The 24,446-nt window shown below is 35.6% G+C and overlaps 3 protein-coding genes across 10 annotated transcripts; all 3 read left to right on the forward strand.

Annotated features, from left to right (window-relative positions):
• The first annotated feature begins 3,745 nt into the window (after nt 1-3,745).
• LOC121256237 (subtilisin-like protease SBT3.6) lies at nt 3,746-9,019 on the forward strand. 8 transcript variants are annotated; one of them, XM_041156935.1, is made up of 12 exons: nt 3,746-4,231; nt 4,337-4,428; nt 4,828-4,925; nt 5,004-5,159; nt 5,234-5,345; nt 5,784-5,974; nt 6,086-6,327; nt 6,842-6,939; nt 7,040-7,279; nt 7,927-8,041; nt 8,086-8,335; nt 8,402-9,019. In XM_041156935.1, the coding sequence occupies exons 1-12, from the start codon at nt 4,145-4,147 to the stop codon at nt 8,968-8,970; spliced, it is 2,250 nt and encodes a 749-aa protein (XP_041012869.1). In that variant the 5' UTR covers nt 3,746-4,144; the 3' UTR covers nt 8,971-9,019. The 8 variants fall into 8 exon arrangements, with proteins under 8 accessions (XP_041012869.1, XP_041012866.1, XP_041012867.1 ...); XM_041156932.1 differs by having other exon boundaries at nt 3,748-4,231; nt 5,013-5,159; nt 5,784-6,327; XM_041156933.1 differs by having other exon boundaries at nt 3,748-4,231; nt 4,831-4,925; nt 5,013-5,159; nt 5,784-6,327.
• A 4,274-nt stretch (nt 9,020-13,293) lies between these two features.
• LOC121256113 (GATA transcription factor 5-like) lies at nt 13,294-15,082 on the forward strand. The gene is made up of 3 exons (XM_041156762.1): nt 13,294-13,540; nt 13,681-14,015; nt 14,109-15,082. Exons 2-3 carry the CDS (start codon nt 13,683-13,685, stop codon nt 14,790-14,792), a joined length of 1,017 nt encoding a protein of 338 aa, XP_041012696.1. The 5' UTR covers nt 13,294-13,540; nt 13,681-13,682; the 3' UTR covers nt 14,793-15,082.
• Nucleotides 15,083-17,750: 2,668 nt separating this feature from the next.
• On the forward strand, nt 17,751-21,458 carry LOC121256637 (endoglucanase 24-like). Its single transcript, XM_041157477.1, has 4 exons — nt 17,751-18,745; nt 19,488-19,787; nt 19,994-20,155; nt 20,618-21,458. Exons 1-4 carry the CDS (start codon nt 18,323-18,325, stop codon nt 21,227-21,229), a joined length of 1,497 nt encoding a protein of 498 aa, XP_041013411.1. The 5' UTR covers nt 17,751-18,322; the 3' UTR covers nt 21,230-21,458.
• The last annotated feature ends 2,988 nt before the right edge of the window (nt 21,459-24,446 follow it).

Genomic DNA, 24,446 nt, shown 5'->3' on the forward strand with positions numbered 1-24,446 from the left:
GTGAAAATTTGATAAAGTTGTAATAATGAGATGAAATAAAATACTCTCTAAATCCAAACGAACTCTGAGAATATTACAGTCGAAAATAACGATTTAGAGATAATTGCATTTGCAAATAAGATAAAAGTTTGAGAAATTACGTGTATTTTTTCTAAAACTAAATAGATGGGCGTAGAAAATGAGAAATGATATTTACAGTTTTAGAGTGTGTAAATTCATTATACTTCTTTTAAAAAAATAAAATATGAGACTCATATGAAAAATTAATTTTTTAATAGTAAACTTTATTTTTTAGAAAAAAGTTCTAAAAAGTAAGGGTATACAAAAACCGGCCAAACCAGTTGTAACTGAGTCAAACCGACCATCGGAGTATGGAATCGGCCGAAACAGGTAGGGAATCGATTGGCCGGCGGCAGAGATATCCCAAAACCAACATCGGCCAGTTTAATTCTGATTCAAACTTGTTTTAAACTGCCAAACTAGTCGACCATATATATATTTTTATATTTATTTAAAGTAAAACGACGTCGTTTCACTTAGATTTAAGTGAAATGATATTGTTTTACAAGTAACAGATGTAAATATATATATATATAAGTGAAATGACGCCGTTTGATATTACGTTTTACATGTAACGTATTAAAAAAATATGGAAAATGATATACACACAATATATACAACACATTATACAACAATATATTAAATGGGGAATATTTTTATAAAATATCTTATAAAAGTAACATAATTTTACAAAAATACCTCACGTTTATAACATTGTTGTATAATGTGTTATATAATTTATTGTGTGTATATCATTACTTAAAAAATATATAAGTCAAATGATGCCGTTTTAGACTAAAACCGTCGTTTGATTTTATCCCGTCTCCTTCCTCCTCCCATCTTCTCCATGATTTCTCTCAGTCTCTCTCCTCTCTCATACTGCAATGCTTTAACTCTCTCATCTCTCAAACGAACAAATCAACCACCGAGAACCAATCGAGAACTTCTAGAAAATTGTTGGAATCGATACGGTTAATATTTCTCCTCCCCATCCGTCAGTCCGATCAATTCTTCCATGAAAATGACCTTCTTTGATAAGCGGTGATTGGGGTCAAAAACCCTGACCCCTACCAGAAGGGCACCATATAGCATTACTAGAAGAAAGAAAACAAAATACTCAGAAACACATCAATGTAATACATACTCACAATAAATTGCATAGCGTTCAGCGCATGGATTTGGTTTTGGTAGCAATACTAGTTATGAGTAATGATAGATACAATCATAAAGTATAAAAATATAGTAAAATTATTTTAAACAAGAGTAGAATCCAAAAAAAAATAATTTTTTCAAAAATACTTCATAATTACAAATATTATTTATGATGGTTGATAGCGTGCCTTTATTTTCATTTTGTGGGGCTTTAATTAGGTTGATATGCGGTGCACTTACGACTTTATTCCGAGTCTCTGACCACGAAATTATTGCTTATGGAGACCGTAATGTCTTTTCTCAGGCACGAGATCGGAATTTGAGCACGATTTAACTTTGAAAGGTGCATAAGGTATAACCATGAGTGTTCCATGACGTGCTTTTTCCATCATCATTGCACTGATCAGTAGAGTATATTACTTGGGTGGCTACAAGCTGAAATCAGTCCTTGATCTCGGATACTTATCTATCAAAACAAGTTATAAAAAAAAAACCTACCGTTTGTCTCAAATGGCGGATACAATCCGCTTTAAGAACTATTTTTTAAATTTGTTTATTTTATTTTTTAGAACGAGAGATATATTTTATGTTCAAAACTCTCACCCACTATGTAAAAAATATTACTTCATTATAAAATATTTATCATTTGTGTTTTTTCATGATTTGAAACTTTGATCGTGACAAAACATTGGTATAACCGGTCCGGTTCTCGAAAATTTTGATTCATCATTTTTGTCGAATTTGATCGTTAGCTATCGGTTCTCTTTTTTCTTTTTTTGATAGAAAAATCAATACAAAAATTAATTAAATCAGTAAAATTAAAATTAAATGATCTCTTTAATATTTTATGCATAGTTAATAAATATTAAATAATTTCATTATATATATGGTCAATTGTGATCCCTTTAATAAAAATTACATAATTAACTTATACAACTACTATATAAAATAATATAATATATATACATTCGGTCAATCATGGTCCGGTCCAAAAAAATACACCCCTATTACGACCAATAAGACTAGCGGTCCGATTCTGTCCTGTTAATTTTTTTGCTCTGGACCGATGGTCTTAGTGCATACTTGGGATTGTAGTGAAAAATATAACTTATAACTTTAAAACTCAATAACTAATAACTTAAGTAATAAGTTCTAGTATTAAAAAGTTATTTACTGTTTAATAACTATATATTTAAAGAATATTCAAACATGTTATGTTTCTTTGGAAACAAATTAAAAAAGAAATTTCTAATGTAAAAATTTGGATTATTTGAATTTTTAAAAACTATGATCATATCCTTAAAAGTTATAATTATTTGAAAATTGCATGGGTATTTTTATCAATTAATAATCTTTTTAAAACTCAAATTACGTTTTGTATTATTCGAAAAAATACGTTTGAGAAAAAATATCAAATATATTTTTTAGTTTATTTGAGATTAACTCAAATATTAAAAGTGCTCTAATATGTAACCTCAAACAACTTAATTTTTTTTTATTAAAGAGCTTTTAAGACAATTTAAGTACTTTTTAAGATTTATATTGTAATCTCAAACAGGCCCTTATAGCCCTAGATTGAACAGTTACTTTCCCGAACAAAAATGATAGATTATATGGATTAAGCTGTAATGACAAATCATAACTTTTTAACTTTCGTGAATTATTGTACAAATGAAAACTTTATCGATTGATTTGGCAGAAAAGAAAATCAAAATGCAAGGCCACAAGCCTATAATAGAGAGATAGAAAAAAGAATAATACTAGATATAATTACGCATTTTTTTAAAAAAAAAATAAGATTTATTATTAAAAAATTAATTTTTTTAAGTAGATCTCATATTTACTATTTTTTTCAATAGGACGTTTGCATGCTCTATAACTGTAAATATCATTTCTAAAAAAAAAAATTTCCAAATTTCAAAGTTTTAAAAAAATATAGAAAATATGTTTACGAGAAATTCTATCTATGGTGTTTATCAAATTGTGGTTTTTGTTTTAGTTTTTTTTTTATCAATTTGTTGCCAATTGATTTAAAGGATGTTAACTTTTTTTTTTTTACTTAATAATTTAAAAAGTATTTTTTAATAAATTTATGAATTTTTTTAAAAAATATTTATAAAAAAAAAAAGAAGATAAAGTGCACTGTTGGAAAAAAAATTCGATAGAAGTTAGACGTATCAGCGTTCAAAAAAACATACTGATTCAAATTTCAATGAACAGGCTGTAGAGTGAATAAATTTTAAATTTACATAAAATTTTTTTTTATAATCATTTTTTAAAATAAACTATACGAAACGTATTAGTGCAAATATCATTAAAAATAATAAAAATACAATATTTTTATAATATATTTCATAACTATATATATATATTTTAAAATAAAAAATATTATTATAAAATATCATATAAAAATAACATCACTTTATAAAATTACGTTCATTTCACATTATGTATTATGAAAAGTGAAAATATTATAAAAAATATTGATTTCCCCGATTGTAGAAGTACGAGCAGCCGAACATAGGGAAAACAGGTTTACGAATCCGGCATATCGGATGAGAGCGAAGTGAGCTCACCAGGTCCACCATGTATTGTCGGAAATAACAGTCAACCCTCCCCGGTGTGCCCTCGCAAGACATGACATCGAAAAGGACCAACGCAATCCCTCCCACTCTCTCTCAGAGTCCAGAGTCCACTACTCTCGTGATTTCACCTAACACTGAAAAGAAAGTGCAAACATGTATCACTATGTATATATGGGGCAGAAATGCATTATTGGTGTAAATGCTAGTATCAGTAGTGGAGCAAATCACTATGGTCCCCACGCACACAGGCATTTCATCATTTTTGGAATCCCCACCTTCATAGGTTGCAAGAATTACAAGAATCACAAACAAACAGTGTCTTTTTCAGTTCAGGTTCCTCATGAGTCATGGCTTCTACTTGGATTTATGGTATCATTTTCCTTGTTCTTGCTATGCAACAGTCTTTCCTATTTCTAGCTCTTGCTTCAAGCAATGTGAGTCTGCGTTTTCTTTGTATGCGTTCTTCTCTGTTTCTTCCTTGATTTGGCTTTCTTGATCAACTTGTTTCGTGGGTTTGTGCTTTTCTCTGGTCTTGGCAGATTCACATTGTGTATATGGGGGAGAGACAGCATGACGAACCGGAACTCGTTCAGGACTCGCACCATGAAATCCTGTCAAATATAATTGGAAGGTTTGAGTTCTAACTCCTTTGTTCAGCATTCACTCTGTTTTTTTTAGACGACAAAATTTCAATCGCGTATTTAGTAAAGTAAAAACGGCTATAAGATAATTTGCGTGCTCTTACAGCTATTATCTTTAATTTTTTATTACCTTTCGTTGTTTCAAATCTCTTTATCAGCATGCTTTTTTATGCTCTCTAAAATTTGTTCTAAGTTGCAAAACCCAATCTATGTTCTCACATGCGAACGTTATGTCTGGCCTCGTTTTTAATTATTGTTTCCTAGTAGTTCCTACAGTTTTGCGTGCATCAAATGCATTTTCACCATGTTGTTGCTGGGTGAAGGCACGGGACTGTGACCTAATTATGATAATAAGGAAAAAGTAAGAGTTTAAGATATCAATTTGACAGCAGTGAAGCTGCCAAGGAGTCGATTCTGTACAGCTACAAGTATGGGTTTTCGGGGTTTGCTGCAGCCTTGACTGAGTCTCAAGCCAAGCAAATTGCAGGTGTTCCAATGTTGGTGATTTGTAAAAACTGGTTTCTTGCCTGCAGTTGTTATTCTCCTTTCTCATAATACAATGCAGATTTCCCAGGAGTTATTCGAGTAGTTCGAAACCGAGTTCTTAGCTTGCAAACAACTAGAAGTTGGGACTTTCTCCAAGTAAAGAGCCAAATTGTGAATGGGATTACTTCAATGAGTCAATCGGGAAACGGGTCCATTATTGGTGTCATGGACACTGGTTAGTGTGGAAAAGCTGCATTTGCTTGTATTTTACTGGGATAGGTTCTAATTGTGCTGCTTTTTGTTGAACAGGAATCTGGCCCGAGTCTGCAAGCTTCAAAGACGAGGGAATGGAAAATGCTCCGCCTCGTTGGAAAGGCATATGTCAACAAGGAGAGAAGTTCAATAGCTCCCACTGTAATAGGTTAATTTACTTCATGCTACACTAACTTATATTTTTAATCAAATTGTTCTCATATGAGAGAACCAATAGTTTGGTTCCATATAGTATTGAAAAGAAAATAAAATTTGGCAAGCTCACGGTAAAGGTTATTCTAGCCATTAAAGTGATCAATGACAATGGCGTTTGGAGTAATGACTTTGTCTATTTTAGTTGATGAAACTATGCCACAACCTTCTCAGCATGCCATTAACTTCTGTACTTTGAATTCCAGAGTTAATGGAATGGTAGTTTTTACTCTGAAAGTCCCACATTTGAGTCCAAGAATATGCAGTGCTACAAAGAAGCACCAATCTGTTTTCCATCCTTTTTTTTTTTCCCTTTCAATGCATCCCTGCGAGTTTGAGGCCTCTTCTATTTGATTGTAGCATTAAACACTTACTGCCGTGGGACTTTGTGCAGAAAAATTATTGGTGCACGTTGGTATGTCAAAGGATACGAAGCTGAGTTTGGAAAGATGAATACAAGTGATGGGGTTGAATACCTATCTCCCCGAGATGCTTCAGGACATGGTACTCACACATCATCTACTGCAGCCGGGGCTCCAGTACAAAATGCGAGTTTTATGGGATTAGCTCAAGGAGTGGCAAGAGGTGGTGCTCCATTTGCTTGGTTAGCTGTTTACAAAGTTTGCTGGGCTACTGGTGGCTGCAGCTCAGCTGACATTCTAGCTGCATTTGACGATGCAATTTTTGATGGTGTAGATGTGCTTTCAGTATCTCTTGGCTCACCACCTCCACTTGATACATATATTGATGATGTCTTGTCCATTGGTTCCTACCATGCCGTAACTAAAGGAATTTCTGTTGTCTGTTCCGCTGGGAATTCTGGTCCTTACTCTCAGTCTGTCATAAATACAGCTCCATGGGTCATAACTGTGGCAGCAAGTACCATCGATAGAGCTTTCCCCACTGTCATCACTTTAGGAAACAATCAAACTTTTGTGGTACTTCTTAACTTCCTTTCCAGCCATGAATGATTGTAATTTACTCATATTGGAATGAGATAAACAAATTTTCAATGAAATCTTACTGCATTAGCGTAACTATAAGTACCTAATCCAACAAAGAATCAACATATAAAGATATATTGTCGACTGTCGTTCAGTATTATGCCTGTGTCACCGAAAGAAACTTGAGGAATTCATTTATTTTAATCTTATGACTACAACAATATTATTCCTTTAAAGCCAGCCTATCAGGGGAAATACACTATAATTTGGTTAATTCAACTTGTTATTTCTGATAAGTAGTTTCGAGTACATCCATTATGAAGTTGCATGGAGAGCCTGAACCCCTGGAACTGTTTGTTCTTGTTCTTGTTTTTTTTCCTGGTTGAACCATGCATAAAGAGCCTTGATTAAAACTTCACATTTATAATGAACTACTAGCTAGTTACCAAAATTGATAATTGCCTCTTTTAAATTATAGACCTAGGAGTAATTTTATTTTCTCAAACAGGGTCAGGCTTTCTATACAGGGGAGGATATGAACGAATTTCACCCTATTGTGAATGGACAAGATATAGCAGCTGATGATTCAGATGAAGACAGAGCAAAGTATAATGCCTTGTTTTTTGCATCTTGTTGCATGAACTCTGAGTGAAACCTCTACTCTATGTTACAATATTCAAATTCTAATGGCAGTTACTTTTAGCAGGAGCTGTGTTTCAGGAACCCTAAATGCCACTTTAGCAAGAGGAAAAGTAGTTCTTTGCTTCGCAACTCGATCACAAAGTTCAGCTATTGTTGCAACCAGTACTGTACTTGATGTTCAGGGAGCTGGTGTCATCTTTGCCCAGTTTCCCACAAAGGATGTCACTTTAACCTGGGGTATTCCTTGCGTCCAAATAGACTTTGCAATTGGCACATCTCTACTCACGTACATGGATACGACCAGGTAATTTGAGAGAGCATGCTGAATCCATCGTGTGGAGTGAAAATAAACCAATTTTTTGACATGTCTGTGTCCCTTTTTCTTTAACTGTCTTCCTTCCTTTCCTACATCAATGATGATGAGATGATTTCTCCAGTGTTAAGGCACCAGCAATTTCTCTGTAAAATTCTATGGTAGGTTATTCCAAGTGGATAAGATGGCCACTGATGTCGCTTTTTGTTTTGACATCCTTCTTAATACTATGTACTGTGGCCATTGTTCTTGGAATATTGATCTGCAACTTCCAATAGGGCTATGGGATGGCTAATAAAATCATCTCCCCAATGCCTAGAACAAGATTGGAATTTAGGAGGGCAGATAATAACGTCGTCAGTTATTGATTTGTGTCAAAAGTGTCTTATTTTTTGTCACAAAGCTTGTACTAATCAATGGCCTATAATAATCCTCTTTGTTTCCTAACAACATAGGCATATTGGATGACCTCTATGAATTCTGCTTCTAAGCCTTTTGGTTGTGTCAACATATAAATCATTAACAAAGAGTCCAACTGCATTGTCCTCAACTTTTGTCTCTCTAAAGAGCAACAGAAAGAAAAACATCATTTGAAACTGTCTGATTTAAAATTTCCTGAGGAGATGTTTATTCAACAGAAATCCTATAGTCAAGTTTAGCCCAACAGAGACAGCTGTGGGACAACAGATTTCCCCAGAAGTGGCATTCTTCTCCTCTCGAGGACCTAGTTCCTTGTCTCCATCTGTATTGAAGGTACTCACTACTTCACAAAGTTAATACTTATATGATTCTTGCAGTTGATGTATTTGAGTGTGTGGCTGCAGCCTGATATTGCTGCTCCTGGAGTTAATATTCTGGCCTCCTGGTCCCCTGCTTATTCCCCCTTTCAATCAGATATGACCCAAAAACACTTCCCTCCGCTGGACTTCTGTATTGATTCAGGAACTTCCATGTCTTGTCCCCATATATCTGGCATTGTGGCCCTTCTAAAAGCTATCCACCGAACATGGAGCCCTGCTGCAATCAAGTCTGCGCTGGTCTCTACAGGTTGACAAAAAAAATTATTTCCTCAAAACATTGGTGTGCACAACTGATCCTCTGTCTCTTGTGCAGCTTCTTTGAAAGATGAATATGGTCAATGCACAGTTGCTGAAGGAGCTCCCCATAAGCAGGCTGACCCATTTGACTATGGAGGTGGTCATGTTGATCCTAACAAAGCCTTAGCTCCTGGTCTCATATATGACATGGGGTCCTCAGACTATTTCCATTTTCTTTGTTCCATGGGATACAATCATACCACCATCCGTTCGATGACTGGGTCTAGCAGACGTTGCAATAAGTCAGCCAGCTTCCTTGTAAATCTTAATCTGCCTTCTATTACCATTCCTGAGCTGAAGAATAACTTAACTGTGTCGAGAAAGGTAACAAATGTGGGTCCGGCTAATTCTATTTACACTGCTTTTGTTGAAGCACCAGCTGGAACTGAAGTGATAGTTAAGCCATCAATTTTAAGGTTTAACTCTACAACAAGACATCTGAAGTTCAAGGTGATTTTCTGTTCCACGCTAAGAGTTCAAGGAAGATACTCGTTTGGGAATCTGTTTTGGTTAGATGGTTTCCATGTAGTTAGAATACCGTTGACAGTGCGGATTGTCATTGATAATTTTTATGCACAAACGTGATGTTGTTGCAATCAACTGTATCAATAAATTATCATCGACGTTTACATTCTGTTGCTTCGCTCCTATTAACTTGGAATCATTTCACAAAACACGTTCATGAATCATTAGGAGAGAGATATTGTAACGTCCTAATGGGAGGTTTAAATCACATGACTTATACTTTAAAATGACTAGTCAATGATATAATTAGAGCCTCATTGGAACCTTATAAAGATAAAAAACTTCTACTTTTCAAGTAATGTGGGATCTCATACACCACTTACCCTTATCCTTTATCATATGGGGTGTCACAATCTCCTCCCTTTAAATTTCCGTCGTCCTCGTTAGGCCAATCCATCATAAGCGGCACAGTTCAAGTCCCACATTTCTGATTGATATAAGCTTTGATACCATTTGTAATGCTCCAATAGAAGGCCCAAAGCATATGACCTATACTCCAAAATGACTAGTCAATGATACAATTGAAGCCTTATCGGAACCATATGAAGAGCAAGAACTCCTCATTTCCAAGCAATGTCGGATCTCATACACCACTTACTCTTAACCTTATCATATGGGGGTATCACAGATATCTAGAGAAGTGAAAATAATAAGATTTACTGTTTTCAAACTCCAAAAATAATGCTACACCAAGTAAAAAGGATATATAATCTAGCAACTACTGGAAAATTACACTCTGCACTCCTGAAAGTACCACCCTTTTTGTAATATGTATCATAAACTCTCTCAAAATTGGCAATGGCACTTTGAATGATCAATTTCCACCGAATTATATCATAAAAAACAGAATAGCCTCTAATTATCATAAAGAAAGAAACTGAAAACTCCGGCTCATTTCAAAATGAGTTCGTTGCCATTCAAATGAATTTGCCTTGAAAGTGTTCGCATCAAAAGTCAGGTCAAAGTTCACCCTGTGGAATTGGGAGGCAAATGCTTCATCCACAATGAAGTGATTTTACTATGATTCTATTAGGCAACTGCGCCGAATGAGTTTGCAACTAACGTGGTTGACTTCAATGACTAAATCATTAAACAGACATGATTACAAATTGGTTACTGACCAACTGGGTTTACTTTTGAAATGGTTTCCCTTGAAGGGGTAAAAAAGAAAAGAAAAAGTTATTCCCATCTAAGGATCATCATGGTCACAGCCCCGGCTAAGGAACTCATTCAAGCTTTGGAAGCCACTAAAAAAAATTTCATTTAGAGCCAAATTGAAAGGGAAGCCCTTCCTATAATCGATGGCTTTTGAAACGAGAGTTTTGGCTACTTTCAAAGCGAACTCGTATTGATTGTCAGGCCAGGTGATGCAAATATTTAAAAATCTAGTCAATACCGATATAAGAGCACTAGTAGACCAGTAGTAGACTCAACTTGGTCAATTTTTAGCTAAAGTTTAGCTAAGTTGTACAAAAATTTATTATAATGGACTCAATAAATGAATAGTAATTTTAACTCAAGATTTATTCACTAACCAGGGGCTAGCTAAATATTATTTTTACTATAAACAATTCTCTTCCTGCTGTCTGTTGTTCTTCCAGCGCAAAAATATTACAGAAAAAATATATCTATTGTGAATATATGACCGTTGACAAAATATATCAGTTGAAAGAATATGACTGTTGTAAAAAGAAATACCGTTAACAAATTATATCCGTTAGAAATAATATGAACGTTAAAAAATTAATGTGTACTCTTTTTAATAACGAATAAATATTTAAATTATAATTAAAATTAAAATAAATAAAAACGTCGAAATAAATATTTTAATATAATAGTAATAGATTTTGAAAGTCTGACATTTGGTATTTTTGAAAAATAACCAACTAAATTTATGAACATAAACTCCCTAGCTAAATTTTGATAAACTTTATCGAGTCCAATGCTTTTTAACAGCTCGATGGTTGGGATTTCTTATATAGATGGGTGCGGGTCTGCTAATTAAAAAAGTTTATTTTATAGGCTCGTACCGGCAACTTATATTCAAGATTGAGACCCTGCACATCTTGTACTTATCCAGTTTATATCTGTTTGTCAAATTATCACCAAAGTCATGTCTCTCCCATACACGCAAGATCAGGAAATCCATACCCCGCCATCAAACTTAACTATTGTTGTGAAAAAGTATACTCTCCGCGTTGTTTGGTTGCTTGAGGTAGGCTTCTTGTTAGCTGACTTTCTTCCTTGCTATGTAAAATAGAGCTACTGTAATTGCCTGTACCAGATGGAACTTATACATTCATCACCTTGTGCACTTATATTGCATTTGCTTGTGTCACAGTCCAAAATTCCTATTTCCTTTATCTTATCTTCTTTATTTATTTTGTAGAGGTGCTTCCCTCGATGTGAACAATATCAATCTATTTTTTTTTAAGTGACTAGCAGTGTGTTACAGCTTGCAGGCTTAGATTTACCAATTACTGCACTAAAGATGTATATTAAGAGATCAAATCCGCAGAATAGAAAGGTTCCCACTCTCAGTGTAGAAAATAGAAAACCAGAAATGGCAAGCATCAATAATAAAAGAGCAAGATAAGGCATGAATGGAGGAGTAGATTGAGGTATCTGAATACACCCAGAAACCTTTCTATCTTACTGCTTATAAAAAATTATGGCATTCTATATAAGTGTTGAATAATTATAACAAACTTGGTTGTCTTTTTGCCGATTGCAGCCATTTTTCCTCTTCATCTCTCCTCCGCAGATCACTCTCGTTGCCAAGTGTTGATTAGTTGATCGCCTGATAGTCCTCATTTAGTCAACGGTCGGCTATACTTTAATTCATCGATCTACCCACGAAACTGAGCTTGCCAAATGGAGCAGTACTGCTCAGTGACTCAAACCAGACCCATATATTTTTAATTGAAAAATTCTTTTAATAGGCGACTATTCATTATCCCATATCATACACTACACATTCTATGTAAAACACTCTCTCATTCTATTAAAAAAAATATATATAAATGTAGAGTGTGAGAGTAAATAATGACTGATGCATAGTATTTATTTTTTTAATTCATTGACACCTTATGAATTTGTGTATATTAGTTTTAGGAAATTATATTTTTAAGTATGTGTAAAATTATATTAGTTTATATGTCATAATTTAATTTTGAAGATAAATTTTAAAATTTAAATCTTATAAATTAAGTCTTACAATTTAAGTGAAGTTGATAGTTTGCTCTACGTACCAACTCACAAATAGAATAATTCTTTATTATATATATATATGTTCTGTTTTACACGAATAATTGATTTCTAAAAATCCAATGGGAAATTGACTTACTTGTGTCGTTGTCATCTATGAAAGTATCCAAAGTATTCATTATTAAAACATTAATATTGTTTCATTGTATTTATTCCAAGACAGGGAAAAAAATCATAGTGGATTAACTTATAAGTTACTTCATTTCAAAATTCAAATTTTATTCTGCTGGGTCAGTTGAAAGATGAGAGGAATTGATTGCATCTAAGGAACATTATTATTTTCTTTTCCTACACTACATGGGCCAAAGTAGTGGACTGGTCACCACCAATGGGCCACCGCTGTTGACTCAGAAACAAATAACAAAATTAAAAACCAAATTAAATTAAAAAAAAAAAAAAAAAAAAAAGAAAGATTTGTATGATTTGTTTTCAGCCTGCAGGCACTTTTTGTAGGAGCAATCCCGAGGTTCCAATCCCAGCTACTAGACTATTCTTACATGGAGTAATACATCATCGGATAGATATTGACCGTCCGATGTGTACCCGTTAAGCATATTGACCGTTAGATTCATCGTGTGGGGCCGGGCCTATGACAATTCCCGAAAGAAATTTTGGAAAACAACGAGCGGGAGCCGGAGGGAATGACTCGTCGAGTCATTTGCAAAGTGAACCCGAAAGGTGAGCCGCGATTAACGCGGCAAAGCAATACCACTCCACCGTAAATAACCACAAAACGAGACCCTTATTTTCAAGCACACAATTAAAACCAGGAAGGAAAAAATAAAAAATAAAAAAGAGTTGGTTTCGTTACGGTTTCCTGTTTGGTACGGTAATCGCCGTAGGTAGTGCCATAAACGCGAAGTCACAATGTCCCAGTCACAGCCCCATTGGATGGATTTGAACAACGAACGGGACGGCCGGCCAACATGGGCTGGCTGGGCATGACCGAGATGTTCAAAGTAGAAAAAGCGTGTAACTTTCAGCCAGCCATATGTTTTTGTCTTGTTACTTTTGGTGGAAGTTCGGCATGGACCAGACCATGATGACGGCTTAGAAATTTTAATCAGACAAGAAAATAAAAATAAATTAAGTCATTTGTGGAAATTGTGGGCTTGGTCCGAGCAGGCCAACTCATGACGACCCAGAATAGTCAGCTCCTCTCCGTATCTAACGTGACCACCGAAGGAGAAAAAGTATTCAAATCTTAAATAGGTGCGAAATAAGAGAGTGAGCGAGAGACAGAGAGAGATAAAGGGGTAAATAAAGATAAACCAATAACTCGAGCAGCAGTTTCGCCCACGAACCAGCCAACAAGCTCTTACCTATCGAAAGTTGGCATCTTTCTTCTCTTCATCTTTTTCAGGTATACTTTAGATGAAAATTTTTTGGAACAATAGAATGGGAATAGGAATATTACAGAATTTTTGGGTTATGGGTGACTTTGTTTTTTGGTGGGGGCTGGTTTTTAATATGCTTTGTTGGGTGAATATATGCTGAATGTAGAAATGGAGTACTGCGTGGAAGCGAGAGCGTTCAAATCAAGTTTACGTGGAGAATTGGCCATGAAGTCGATCCAGCAGGTGACGTCGGAGGACTGCTGGGGTGCTGGCGGGGTTCCCAGCGAAGATTTCTCCGTCGACGACCTTCTGGACTTGTCGAATGCCGAGTTTGAAGACGGGTACGTCGTGGAACAAGAAGAGGAAGAGGAAGAAGTGGAGAAAGATTCTCTTTCGGGCTCTTCCTCTCAGGACCAGGCCGACGAGGATAGTTCCAATTCTACAAATTTCTCCGGCACAGCTGAGTCTGAGTCTCATCTTGCCAGCGAGCTTGCCGTTCCGGTTAGTTTCTTAGAAGAAAACGATAGTTATTTTGCTTCTTTTTAAAAAAAAACCCATAGAATTTAGAAATTAATAGCTTTTTGGGTTTTACAGGATGATGACTTGGCGGAACTAGAATGGGTTTCTCGCATCGTGGACGATTCTTTGCTGGATTTCACTATTTCGTACGCCGCCGGGAAACAGAAAACCGAGACTCGTATAATGAACCGGTCTGAACCGGAGACCAGACCAAGGTCGACATCAACAAAACCTTCATGTTTTCCCTCCCCGGTTCCGTCTAAAGCCAGAAGCAAACGGGCCAGAGCAACTAATCACGTTTGGACACTTGGGTCCTCGCTCTCTGAGTCACCTTCACCATCTTCGGCATCTTCTCCTGGGTTTTCTTCGACACCTTGTCTTATCTTCGCCAACAAGGTCCAAAACATGGAGCTTTTCGCTTTCGCTGAACCGCCGACGAAGAAACAGAAGAAGAAACCGACGGTTCAGACCGTTGGGGTCGGTGGGACCCAGTTTCAGCGTAGGTGCAGCCATTGCCAGGTGCAGAAGACCCCCCAGTGGAGAACCGGTCCAGAGGGTCCCAAAACGCTCTGCAACGCTTGCGGGGTTCGGTACAAGTCCGGTCGGCTTTTCCCAGAGTACAGACCGGCCTGTAGTCCGACCTTTTCCATCGATATTCACTCGAACAGCCACCGCAAAGTGTTGGAGATGAGGAAGAGGAAGGAGACGATGATCGAACCAGAATCAGGGTTCAGCCAGATGGTTCCAACTTTTGGATAATTTTTTAACCTAAGAAAACAGGTACACGTGAACCGGCATCGGCCGGGTTCAGTTTGTACATTTTTGTTCTCAGCGCTGCGGGATAGACTTTGTCACAGTCTCCTAGGAAGGTTCCTAATCATAGCTCTTAGTTTTCTTTTTGGGTTTTATTTTTTTTTTATTTTTTATATATTTTTATAATTTTGGGGATTAGCTAGTGCTTGTGATAGTGTTAGTTCAATTATTTGGTTTAATGGAGAGGGAAAGGGGGTTTAGACTTTAGGACCTTTAGTTGATTAATTCTCCTTTTTTATTTATAGTTGTTATCTCCCTTTTAATTTTCCCTTCCAAACGTTCAAAACAGTTGGGCGGATTTTTTCTAGTGGTTTTTGAAACTTGTCGAAAAGCCATCGCATGTTAAAGGGATGGAGACACAAAGATTGTGGTGGGGCCAGAGGAAGAGGAGGAGGGGATTGTGATTGAATTAGTTGGAAGTGATTTCGAGGCATTAATATTGGGTAGTCTTGATTTGAGACCGCCAGTGCTTTGTGTGGTCCGAAACGTGTATGGAATGGCCCAAGTGGTCTAAATATCTGGATCCTCTCAGAGTGCCCTGGCCCACTTCCTAAACCAAGACTATATCACATATAATACCACATTAAATAAGAAAAGTAATGCGTCATTTATGTTGTTTTAGGATGACTTTGTCTAACGGTTTAGATAGTAATGTGAGATGAGATGATATAATTTTAGATAAAAATTAAAAATTAAATAAAATATTATAGTTTAATATTATTATTATTTTAAAATTAAAAAAAGTTGAATTAGAATTTGAAAATTTTAAATTATTTATTTTATTTTAAGTGAGAATTTGAAAAAGTTGAAATGGGAACAAAATGTGGTATTTTAGTTCAAGTTCCTTCTCCAACACACTAAGCTCTTGGCAGTTCAGTCAGGCGATCTTTGCTCTAATTTCAAGCATGTTTCTACCAAACTCGAATGGACAACGCAATTGGCGTGTGATGTTTGGATTTATTTGAATGTCTCTTTACATTTCTTTCATTTCTTATTATTGTTCGGTTCAAGGAATCTTTGTTCTAATCTTGGTTCTAATAATAGATATAATAAGCTGCGAGATCATTCGGGCCCCAGTTTGTTTGGGCCAGGCTTTTTGTCAGGAGGTGTTCATAAGTATTTCTAGGAGAGAAAAATGGAGCTAAATTTTCTTCTTAGTGATTTATACTGTTCACGCCCAATCCCGTCAATTTGAAAAAACAGCATCCTCCTCTACAGTCTCCCTCCGCCGAAAGGGGTAGACGTTGTCTAAAAAGAGTAATTGTAAATGAGTAATTGATTCCTTTACTTGTAAGGATGGCAAACTCACCCTCTCCGCTTTAGACTTTAGCTAAAAAGTTGCACGAGTCCAAATGGCCTCTAACTATCCTTTTTTTTCTTTTTTTATCTGTATATAATTTATGGTTACAAATATCTTTTCTCTTAAAAAAATATTTATTCTATTATTATGTTTAGAACACATCATTCACATAATTTAAATGATAAAATTTAATTTGTAAGATTCAGATTTTAAAATCTATCCTTTACACTTTATTAGATATGCTCTAAAGATATTATAAAAGAGTAGGAAAGATAGTTGTAGAACCACACGACGTGCCAAAAAAAGGCAAAAAGAAAATGTGATGAGTTCATATTCTCCATATTCGACTCTATATAAAGCACAGAGTATGGAAAAAAAAAACATAAGCTACCTATGAATTTGTCGAATTTGCCTAGTTTAGGATTTTTAGGGATATGCCGTAAGGTCAATGGATATAATAGGTTCCACGTGAACTAGAGAGACGTGAATTGAAGGCAACAATGCAATCGAAGGTTGGGACCATACGTGATGGTGGTGAGGCTGCAAATTATCCATAGACCATAGTGAAAGATAAAGAAACAAATTATGCCGCAATGATGTAATTCATCATGACGTGCTATCTACACTTTCCAGTTTTAAGCAATGCATACTTCAGAGTGTACACAAATGCATTTTTTCTTAAAAAGCAAAATGCATATATAGATTATAGACACCGCCTTCTTCATCTTCCTTCTACAGGGAGCTAAGAATATTTTTTTTTTTCCTTTTACCTTTGTCCTCGTCCTTCTAGTTATCTGGAACCCACTGACCTATATCCCGATATACTGTAGTATTCCCGAGACACTTTTTTGTCTTTATAAAAAAAGTTCCAAACCCTTACTCCCTCCTAAGAAGCGTAGACATGAACTTCATGCAAACATGTCATGCACTAGGCAATATTTGTTTAACGAGGACGTACATAGGAACAACAAGCTAGACTAGAAGAGAAATATTGAAGACCCCAGCTTCCTAATTCATAGACTAGTTTCCACAAATAATAATACATGTCATGCAATACATTATAAAATGAAAAATGATATTTGCAATCGTAAAATGGGTAAGTGCTACACAATCTCTTTTAAAAAATGAATTAGTACAGAATCTACATAAAAAAACTAATTTTTTAATACTGAACCCAGCTCTAAGGATTGCGCGGTACTTGCGCACTCCACGATTATATGTAGCATTACTCTTTTAAAAAAATGACCTAATTTAATCCCCATATAATAATGTTTTTATTTTTTTATATATAGGTTTGGATTTTATGATTATATGTAATCCCCAGATATTATGGTCATAATCACGGTTTTTTTTTTTTATAAGTAAGGGTTATTAATAAAATTGGGATATCGTCTTCTTCTTAAAAAGAAAAAAAGATGAGATAAGATGGTTTTAGATGAAAGTTGAATAAAAGATTGTTAAAATATTATTTTTTGATATTATTATTATTTTTTAGATTTAAAAAATTCAAATTTTTTATTATATTTATGTGAAAATTTAAAAAAATTTAATGATAAAATGAGATAAAATGTGATGAAATAATTTCACTATCAAAGCGGGCTATCGTTAGCTAAAAGAGTAAGTAGTAAAACGCGCATCAGAAATGAGTGGGTTAGCTAGGGGTGCAGCATGCTTCGAGTTAACTATATATGGAACCCTTCGATCCCGATTCAAACATAAATATTCAGTTGAAGCTAAAGCAACTGTGGCTACGAAAGAAATTCGCCAAAATTTCATATCACCCCAAATTCGAGATGCGAGCGACACAGGCTTTATCCCTTGATCATCTTTCCGTGCAACGTGATTGACAGTGTCCTTGGAACATATACAATTTGCAGAGACTCAACTCGCAATATTTTCCCTTTTCCCATGAGCTCATGCATTGGACCCCACAAAAAAGCCCCCTGTCGCTCACGTACAAAGCCTACAAGGACTGTGCATTCGCATCTTGTGCTTGCATGTGAGCCCCAACTGACACATTACGTGGTGTCGGCGCATCCGCCATCCCCTTGGATCGGCCTCTTCCCGTGACACCAAATTTAGAACCTAACAAAAAACAACTCAACCTACGCAGAAGTGCACACTCACTCTACAAACGACCAAGACTGCCCGCGCGCCAATTAAGAAACCCAAGGCAATGACCCTCCTGATCTCCTTAGCTCGTCTCCTTCTTCTTTCCCTTCTCCTTGTTGGGTTCCCCAGGTTTGCATCGAGCGCCCATGACTACCAAGACGCATTATCGAAAGCAATCTTATTCTTCGAGGGTCAGCGGTCGGGTTTTCTTCCACAGGACCAGCGAATCACCTGGCGCGCCAATTCCGGACTGAGCGATGGTTGGATGTACAACACTGACTTGACCGGAGGTTACTACGACGCCGGTGACAACGTCAAATTCGGCTTCCCGATGGCCTTCACAACGACAATGCTGGCCTGGAGCGTGATCGAGTTCGGCGATTCCATGCCCCCCAATGAGCTGAGGAACTCTCTCGTGGCAATCCGTTGGGCCACCGATTACTTGCTCAAGACTCTGTCTCAGCTGCCTAACCGGGTTTTTGTGCAGGTAATTGTGACAGTGGGGGTTTGTGTAAATTGAGTGGTGGGGTGGGGATAGTTTAGGGAGTCTGAGTATGAATATTTTATGGCTTTAGTAAAGCTAGCTATAATCTGTGAAAATGGGTTGAGGAATTAATGCGGTTCTCTTGAGTCTTGACTCGTCTTGTCCACTCGGTTGCCGGATGTTTGACCTTCTTTGCCCATGCATGTAGTCTCCAGCCTCCAGGAAATCTCCAGGTTCAAAAAATTCTGAATAGTTAACTGACTTCCTTTGTAGTGCGTGCCTAATTTAGCTTTAGTTGTAAGAGATCACTTTACTCGAATTGGTACATGATCATCAAATCGTCCTTCATATCCTGTGCCTTTGGACTAAAAACTTTGACTTAAACACTTGAATTAGTCTAATCGATTTTTGGCGCTAATCTCTTCGTTGGGTCCTTTCGTACCTCAATCATGCAAGAGTGGACCCTCTATCTCCTTAAAAGTCCATGAGTTGGATGGTCTAGAAATCTCCATTATCAAACCTTTATGCTCCGTACAGATAGAGACATATCTCTAATTTTTTTTTATATATATATATTATATATATTTATGTTTTCACGTGCTAAAGATGCACGTGAATGCACTAACTTATTAGGTACTAAACCAACGTACGTATTAACTACAATGTCGTGTGTCCATGAGAGAGGTAAACACCTTTTGCGTATAATTTGATTTGAGATATATATGCATTGTTGTTAATGGTGTAGGTAGGGGATCCAAACATAGACCATAATTGTTGGGAAAGACCTGAAGATATGGACACGGCCAGGACTGTTTATGCCGTTGATGCACCAAATCCGGCTTCTGATGTTGCCGGAGAGTCAGCCGCAGCTCTAGCAGCTTCATCTATGGCATTCCGATCATCGGACCCGGGATACTCCGATACTCTATTACGGAATGCCATCAATGCTTTTCAATTTGCCGATAGTTATAGAGGAGCTTACAGCGATAATTCCAATATAAGAGATGGTGCCTGCCCATTTTATTGCGATTTCGATGGCTATCAGGTATGTTTTATACGGTGTCCATTATTGGCTACCAATCACAATCTAATTAATAAAAGGTGCATTTATCATATATGGACAGTATGTGTGGAGTTTGGTTTTTTTGCGTGGCCTTATATATGATCGTAAGGGTGTGCTAGCTTTTATATTATATATATTAGTACAATTCAATTTGATGTATTTAATTTAATTTGGTGGGGGTTGGACAGGATGAGTTACTGTGGGGAGCAGCATGGTTAAGGAGGGCAACTCAGCAGGATACTTACCTCAATTATATACAAAGCAATGGCCAAACCCTTGGAGCCGATGAAAATATCAATGAATTTGGATGGGACAACAAACATGCTGGCCTTAACGTTTTAGTCTCTAAGGTTGGCCTAATCATTTCCCCTGCATGCCTAATCATCTCGAAGATCTTGTACAAGATCTTCGAACTGAGTTGATCTCAAGAATGACTCATCATACATACATACAATATGCATGCATGATCATTATAAAAACCTTATTTTATCTATATTCCTCATACATGAACGAGAATCATGCTCACTGGGAAAACCTTGTTTTTTCTAGACTGCAATGTAAAATATAGGGCATGATCATCATGATGCATGCAGGAACTCGAATAAAAAGTATTGATTATTTTTTTTAAGTCATGCATGCCACGAAGATATATATATATATATATATATATATATATAGGATTGGTGTGTGTTAGTTTTTTAAGTCATGATCAGTTTAATTATTTATATTATTCAATTAAATTCGTAAGAAAAATTAGCATGCATGTACCATTAATTTTTTTTTTATTGATTAGTCTTTTCTCTTTTAATTAGGAAGTCATAGAAGGAAATATGTATTCTCTGCAATCGTACAAAGCTTCGGCTGACAGCTTCATGTGCACTCTTATACCGGAATCATCTTCCTCACACATAGAGTACAGTCCTGGGGGGCTCATATATAGGCCCGGAGGCAGCAACTTGCAACATGCAACGTCCATTTCATTCCTTTCACTGGTCTATGCAAATTCCTTGGCTCGAACGTCTCAATCTATTGACTGTGGCAACATATATATTAGTCCATCCATGCTTCGCCAACAGGCTAAGCGCCAAGTTGATTACATTCTAGGTGATAACCCCAAGGGTTTATCTTATATGGTTGGGTATAGCAACTACTATCCGCAACGCATTCACCACCGTGGATCGTCGTTGCCATCTATTAAAGACCACCCCCAATTCATTTCATGCAAGGAGGGCTCGATCTACTTCAACTCAACAAATCCTAACCCTAATATCCTTGTCGGGGCTGTGGTGGGAGGACCGGGGGAGGACGACATATATGAGGATGATCGAACTGATTACAAGAAGTCGGAGCCCACCACCTACATTAATGCGCCATTAGTCGGGGCACTAGCATACTTGAACGCGAACCCGGCCAATCCTAGTTAGCACCAATATAATACAATTCATTTTTGTAAATTATTTCTTCATGACAGTCAGTCAGATTTAAATATAGGGAAAAATGCCTCTCGTCTTATATAGGCAAAGCAAAGAGTGAAGATCGAGGCTTGTTCGTAATTTGCTTGATTCTTGAGATAATATAGCATGTTGGAGTCACCAAGTCTAATTGTGACTTTTTCGAGAAATAAAGATTATTGGAAATTTATTTCAAGATTAAAAATTGAAGATGCCCCTTACTATTTGACAAGATCAATGAAGGTGTCGTGCTTTAGTGTCTTTTAAATCAAGTAAAAGGGTACCTTGATATACACATATAATTACATACAGACACATTTCGTACCTTTGTCGACATATTCCTGCATGAATGAGTATGTTTTAATAGATGCAACGATGTTTCAACTAATTTCTAAAGACATAATAATTATCATATTCCCAATAAAGGAATTGATATGTACTCGACACGTATGATGCATTTTTCTACCATGCTTCTTTCTAATTTCTGCGTGTATGTGAGACGTGACAGCATGTATAAGTATTACTGATCCATGGGCTCCACGTACGCAGGGAATTAGTAGATCGAGCATGAATTGTATTTCTCTCGCAAAAAGTATTATAGTTAGGGAAATGGGTAACAGTGTTACCTATAATTGTAGAGTATATAAGTATTACATGATTATTTTAAAAAAAATAAGGTATATTATTAAAAAAAATTATTTACTTTTTAAAAAAAAAGTGTATAGCGTTTGCGCACTTTACGATTATAAATATCATTTCTCTAGATAAATATTTTATATACAAATGGATTATATAAAAATAAATCTACAAACTTATGTGGTATGTCATATTATAAAGTTACTTTTATTGTAAAGTAGATCTAATGGATCTCATTAAACCACATCAGTTTGTAAGTTTATTTTTATATAATCTCTTTGTGTCTGTATCAATTTTCTTATAATTATTATCATTATCAATATTAATTATTACTAAATGGACGACACAAGTCTAAGTAATCATGATTCAATATTAGCCCGTGCACCCTAAAGAAACAAATTATGCCTCCCGTGAAATTATTCTCTTTCAGCGTAATTGTTGAAAGCATGGATCCATTAATTAGGGTTATATATACATGATGATCAGGATAATTAGGCTTCGTTTGGATCCATAACTACTCTCAACTTATCTCAACTCATCATTACAATTTTTTCAAATTCTAACACAAAATATAATAAACAATTTAACTTTTTCAAATTTTAAAATAATAATAATATTAAAAAATAATATTCTAACAATATTTTATCATCTCAACTCACTTTAACATCCAAACGCAACCTTAATATCTCTTATAATTAATCGTGGATGTTTGTTATCAGACCACGAGGCTCTTGCCTAGCTCTTATCCTCAAAAGACATGATCTTGAGCCTCGTGATAACACGAGCTTTGTCCCACTACTAGTACTGCAAGTTAGATCAAAAGAATTCTTTGGCTTGATTATTATTTTTTTCTAAATCAATGTGTAATTGTTATTTTCCCAAATGACGAAAGTAGTATATATACGTTGAGATATATCATGTGATTCGTCTAATTAATTAAATATTTGTCAGAAATAAACAAATGAATAAATAATTAATGGTATATATACTAAATTCAAACCATGGATTTTCAGGGAGTGCATGTTTGTTCCCCCCAGCTCTCAGTAAGGAGTGAAAAATTCATGTATAACTTTAACTTGGGGCCGGGAGTGGATGATCACTGCCAAAACGCAGAGAAAGATAGCGCACCTACTCAAATAACGTAGATCAGATTATTTAATCTCGGAGTACTATGATGGACCGACATGTTACTTTTAGGTAGTTGTGCCATTGATCATGCTCGTTAGCTTACTTACCTACCGATATTAAAATTGCACCGGAAGGCCGGGCAGATATCGGCTCTGTTGGGCCACCAACCGTTATAATGGTTCTCGTGATCTGCGATACAATTAATAGGTCCATCTCCACGGCTCCATCCTCCTAATTGGTTCTTTTTTTTTTTTTTCCTATTTCTTTTAAAAAAATAAATATGAAATTTATATAAAAAAATATTTTTATAATAATAATTTTTCTTTTTTTTAAATAGAATACATGGAGATTATACACTCTAAAATCGTATATATCATTACCGTTTGAAAATATAAATTCATACAAGCATTAATTTGAATTGAAAATAATATATTTTCTAGAAGGTCTAAATAAAGTGCAGTCTCACTCACAGTTGAGCGGATTGTAGCGCAGAGTTGTTTTTGGTACGGACCGGGCTTCCAACTTCCAACTTCCAATCCAAGCAAGAACCAGCCTCTTTTCTAGATTGGTGGGTATAGTAACTATATTTATAACCTTATCGTCTGTCGGGGAATCTCGGCCCTTGTGGGTCAACCGGGCCCCTAATGGGAAAACAACATATTATAGCTACCGATCGGACCTATATTGGAGTGGAGATGGGTGGTTGTAACCCAAACTTTGGATAAAACAACCGTTCGTGCAATACAAAGCTGGCTTTGTGATCAAAGCCCAAAGATGATAGATAGATAGAGCACGCTTGTTGTTTAACTGCCATATCAGCTTAGTTTTCAGTTTTTTTTCTTTTAAAAAGCAAATTAACTTGATTAAACTAGAAAGAGATACATGAGGAGGGGTGGGCCCCCAACAAACGCCCCAACTATCAGCTTAGTTGTTTAACTGCCCTATCCCTGAATTGTGGTTTTTATTAGGAATTCCTTACATTTTTAATTTTTATAATTAACTTTCTAAATTTAAGCTCTTTTTAGAAACAGAGATAGGTTGAAATGTTTATAAATAGTAATAAAATTTGTAAGTTAAAATTTATAAATAGTAATAAATAATAATAAGACTCATATTCCAATCTAAATTGACTCTTAAGTCATAATTTTCGCCTATCTCTTATTTTATTTCTAATGACACACGGCTGGCTTGTAATACATGAGTACACATATACCATCACATTAAAAAATAAATAATTTTTTTTTTCAAAATAATAAAAATTAAAATTACATATAATAAAAATTAAAATAATACGTTTCAAAAGTTAAAAAAAAAGTCAGTTGAATACAAAACTAACCGGAGACGAAAAATTACTTATTAAAAAGAAGCACATAATCGACAATTTAGTGAAAATCAGGGAGTTAATTATAACAATAAAAAATCTAAG

This window comes from Juglans microcarpa x Juglans regia, chromosome 3D, assembly GCF_004785595.1.
Source record: "Juglans microcarpa x Juglans regia isolate MS1-56 chromosome 3D, Jm3101_v1.0, whole genome shotgun sequence".
In the NCBI taxonomy this organism is placed as follows: domain Eukaryota; kingdom Viridiplantae; phylum Streptophyta; class Magnoliopsida; order Fagales; family Juglandaceae; genus Juglans; species Juglans microcarpa x Juglans regia.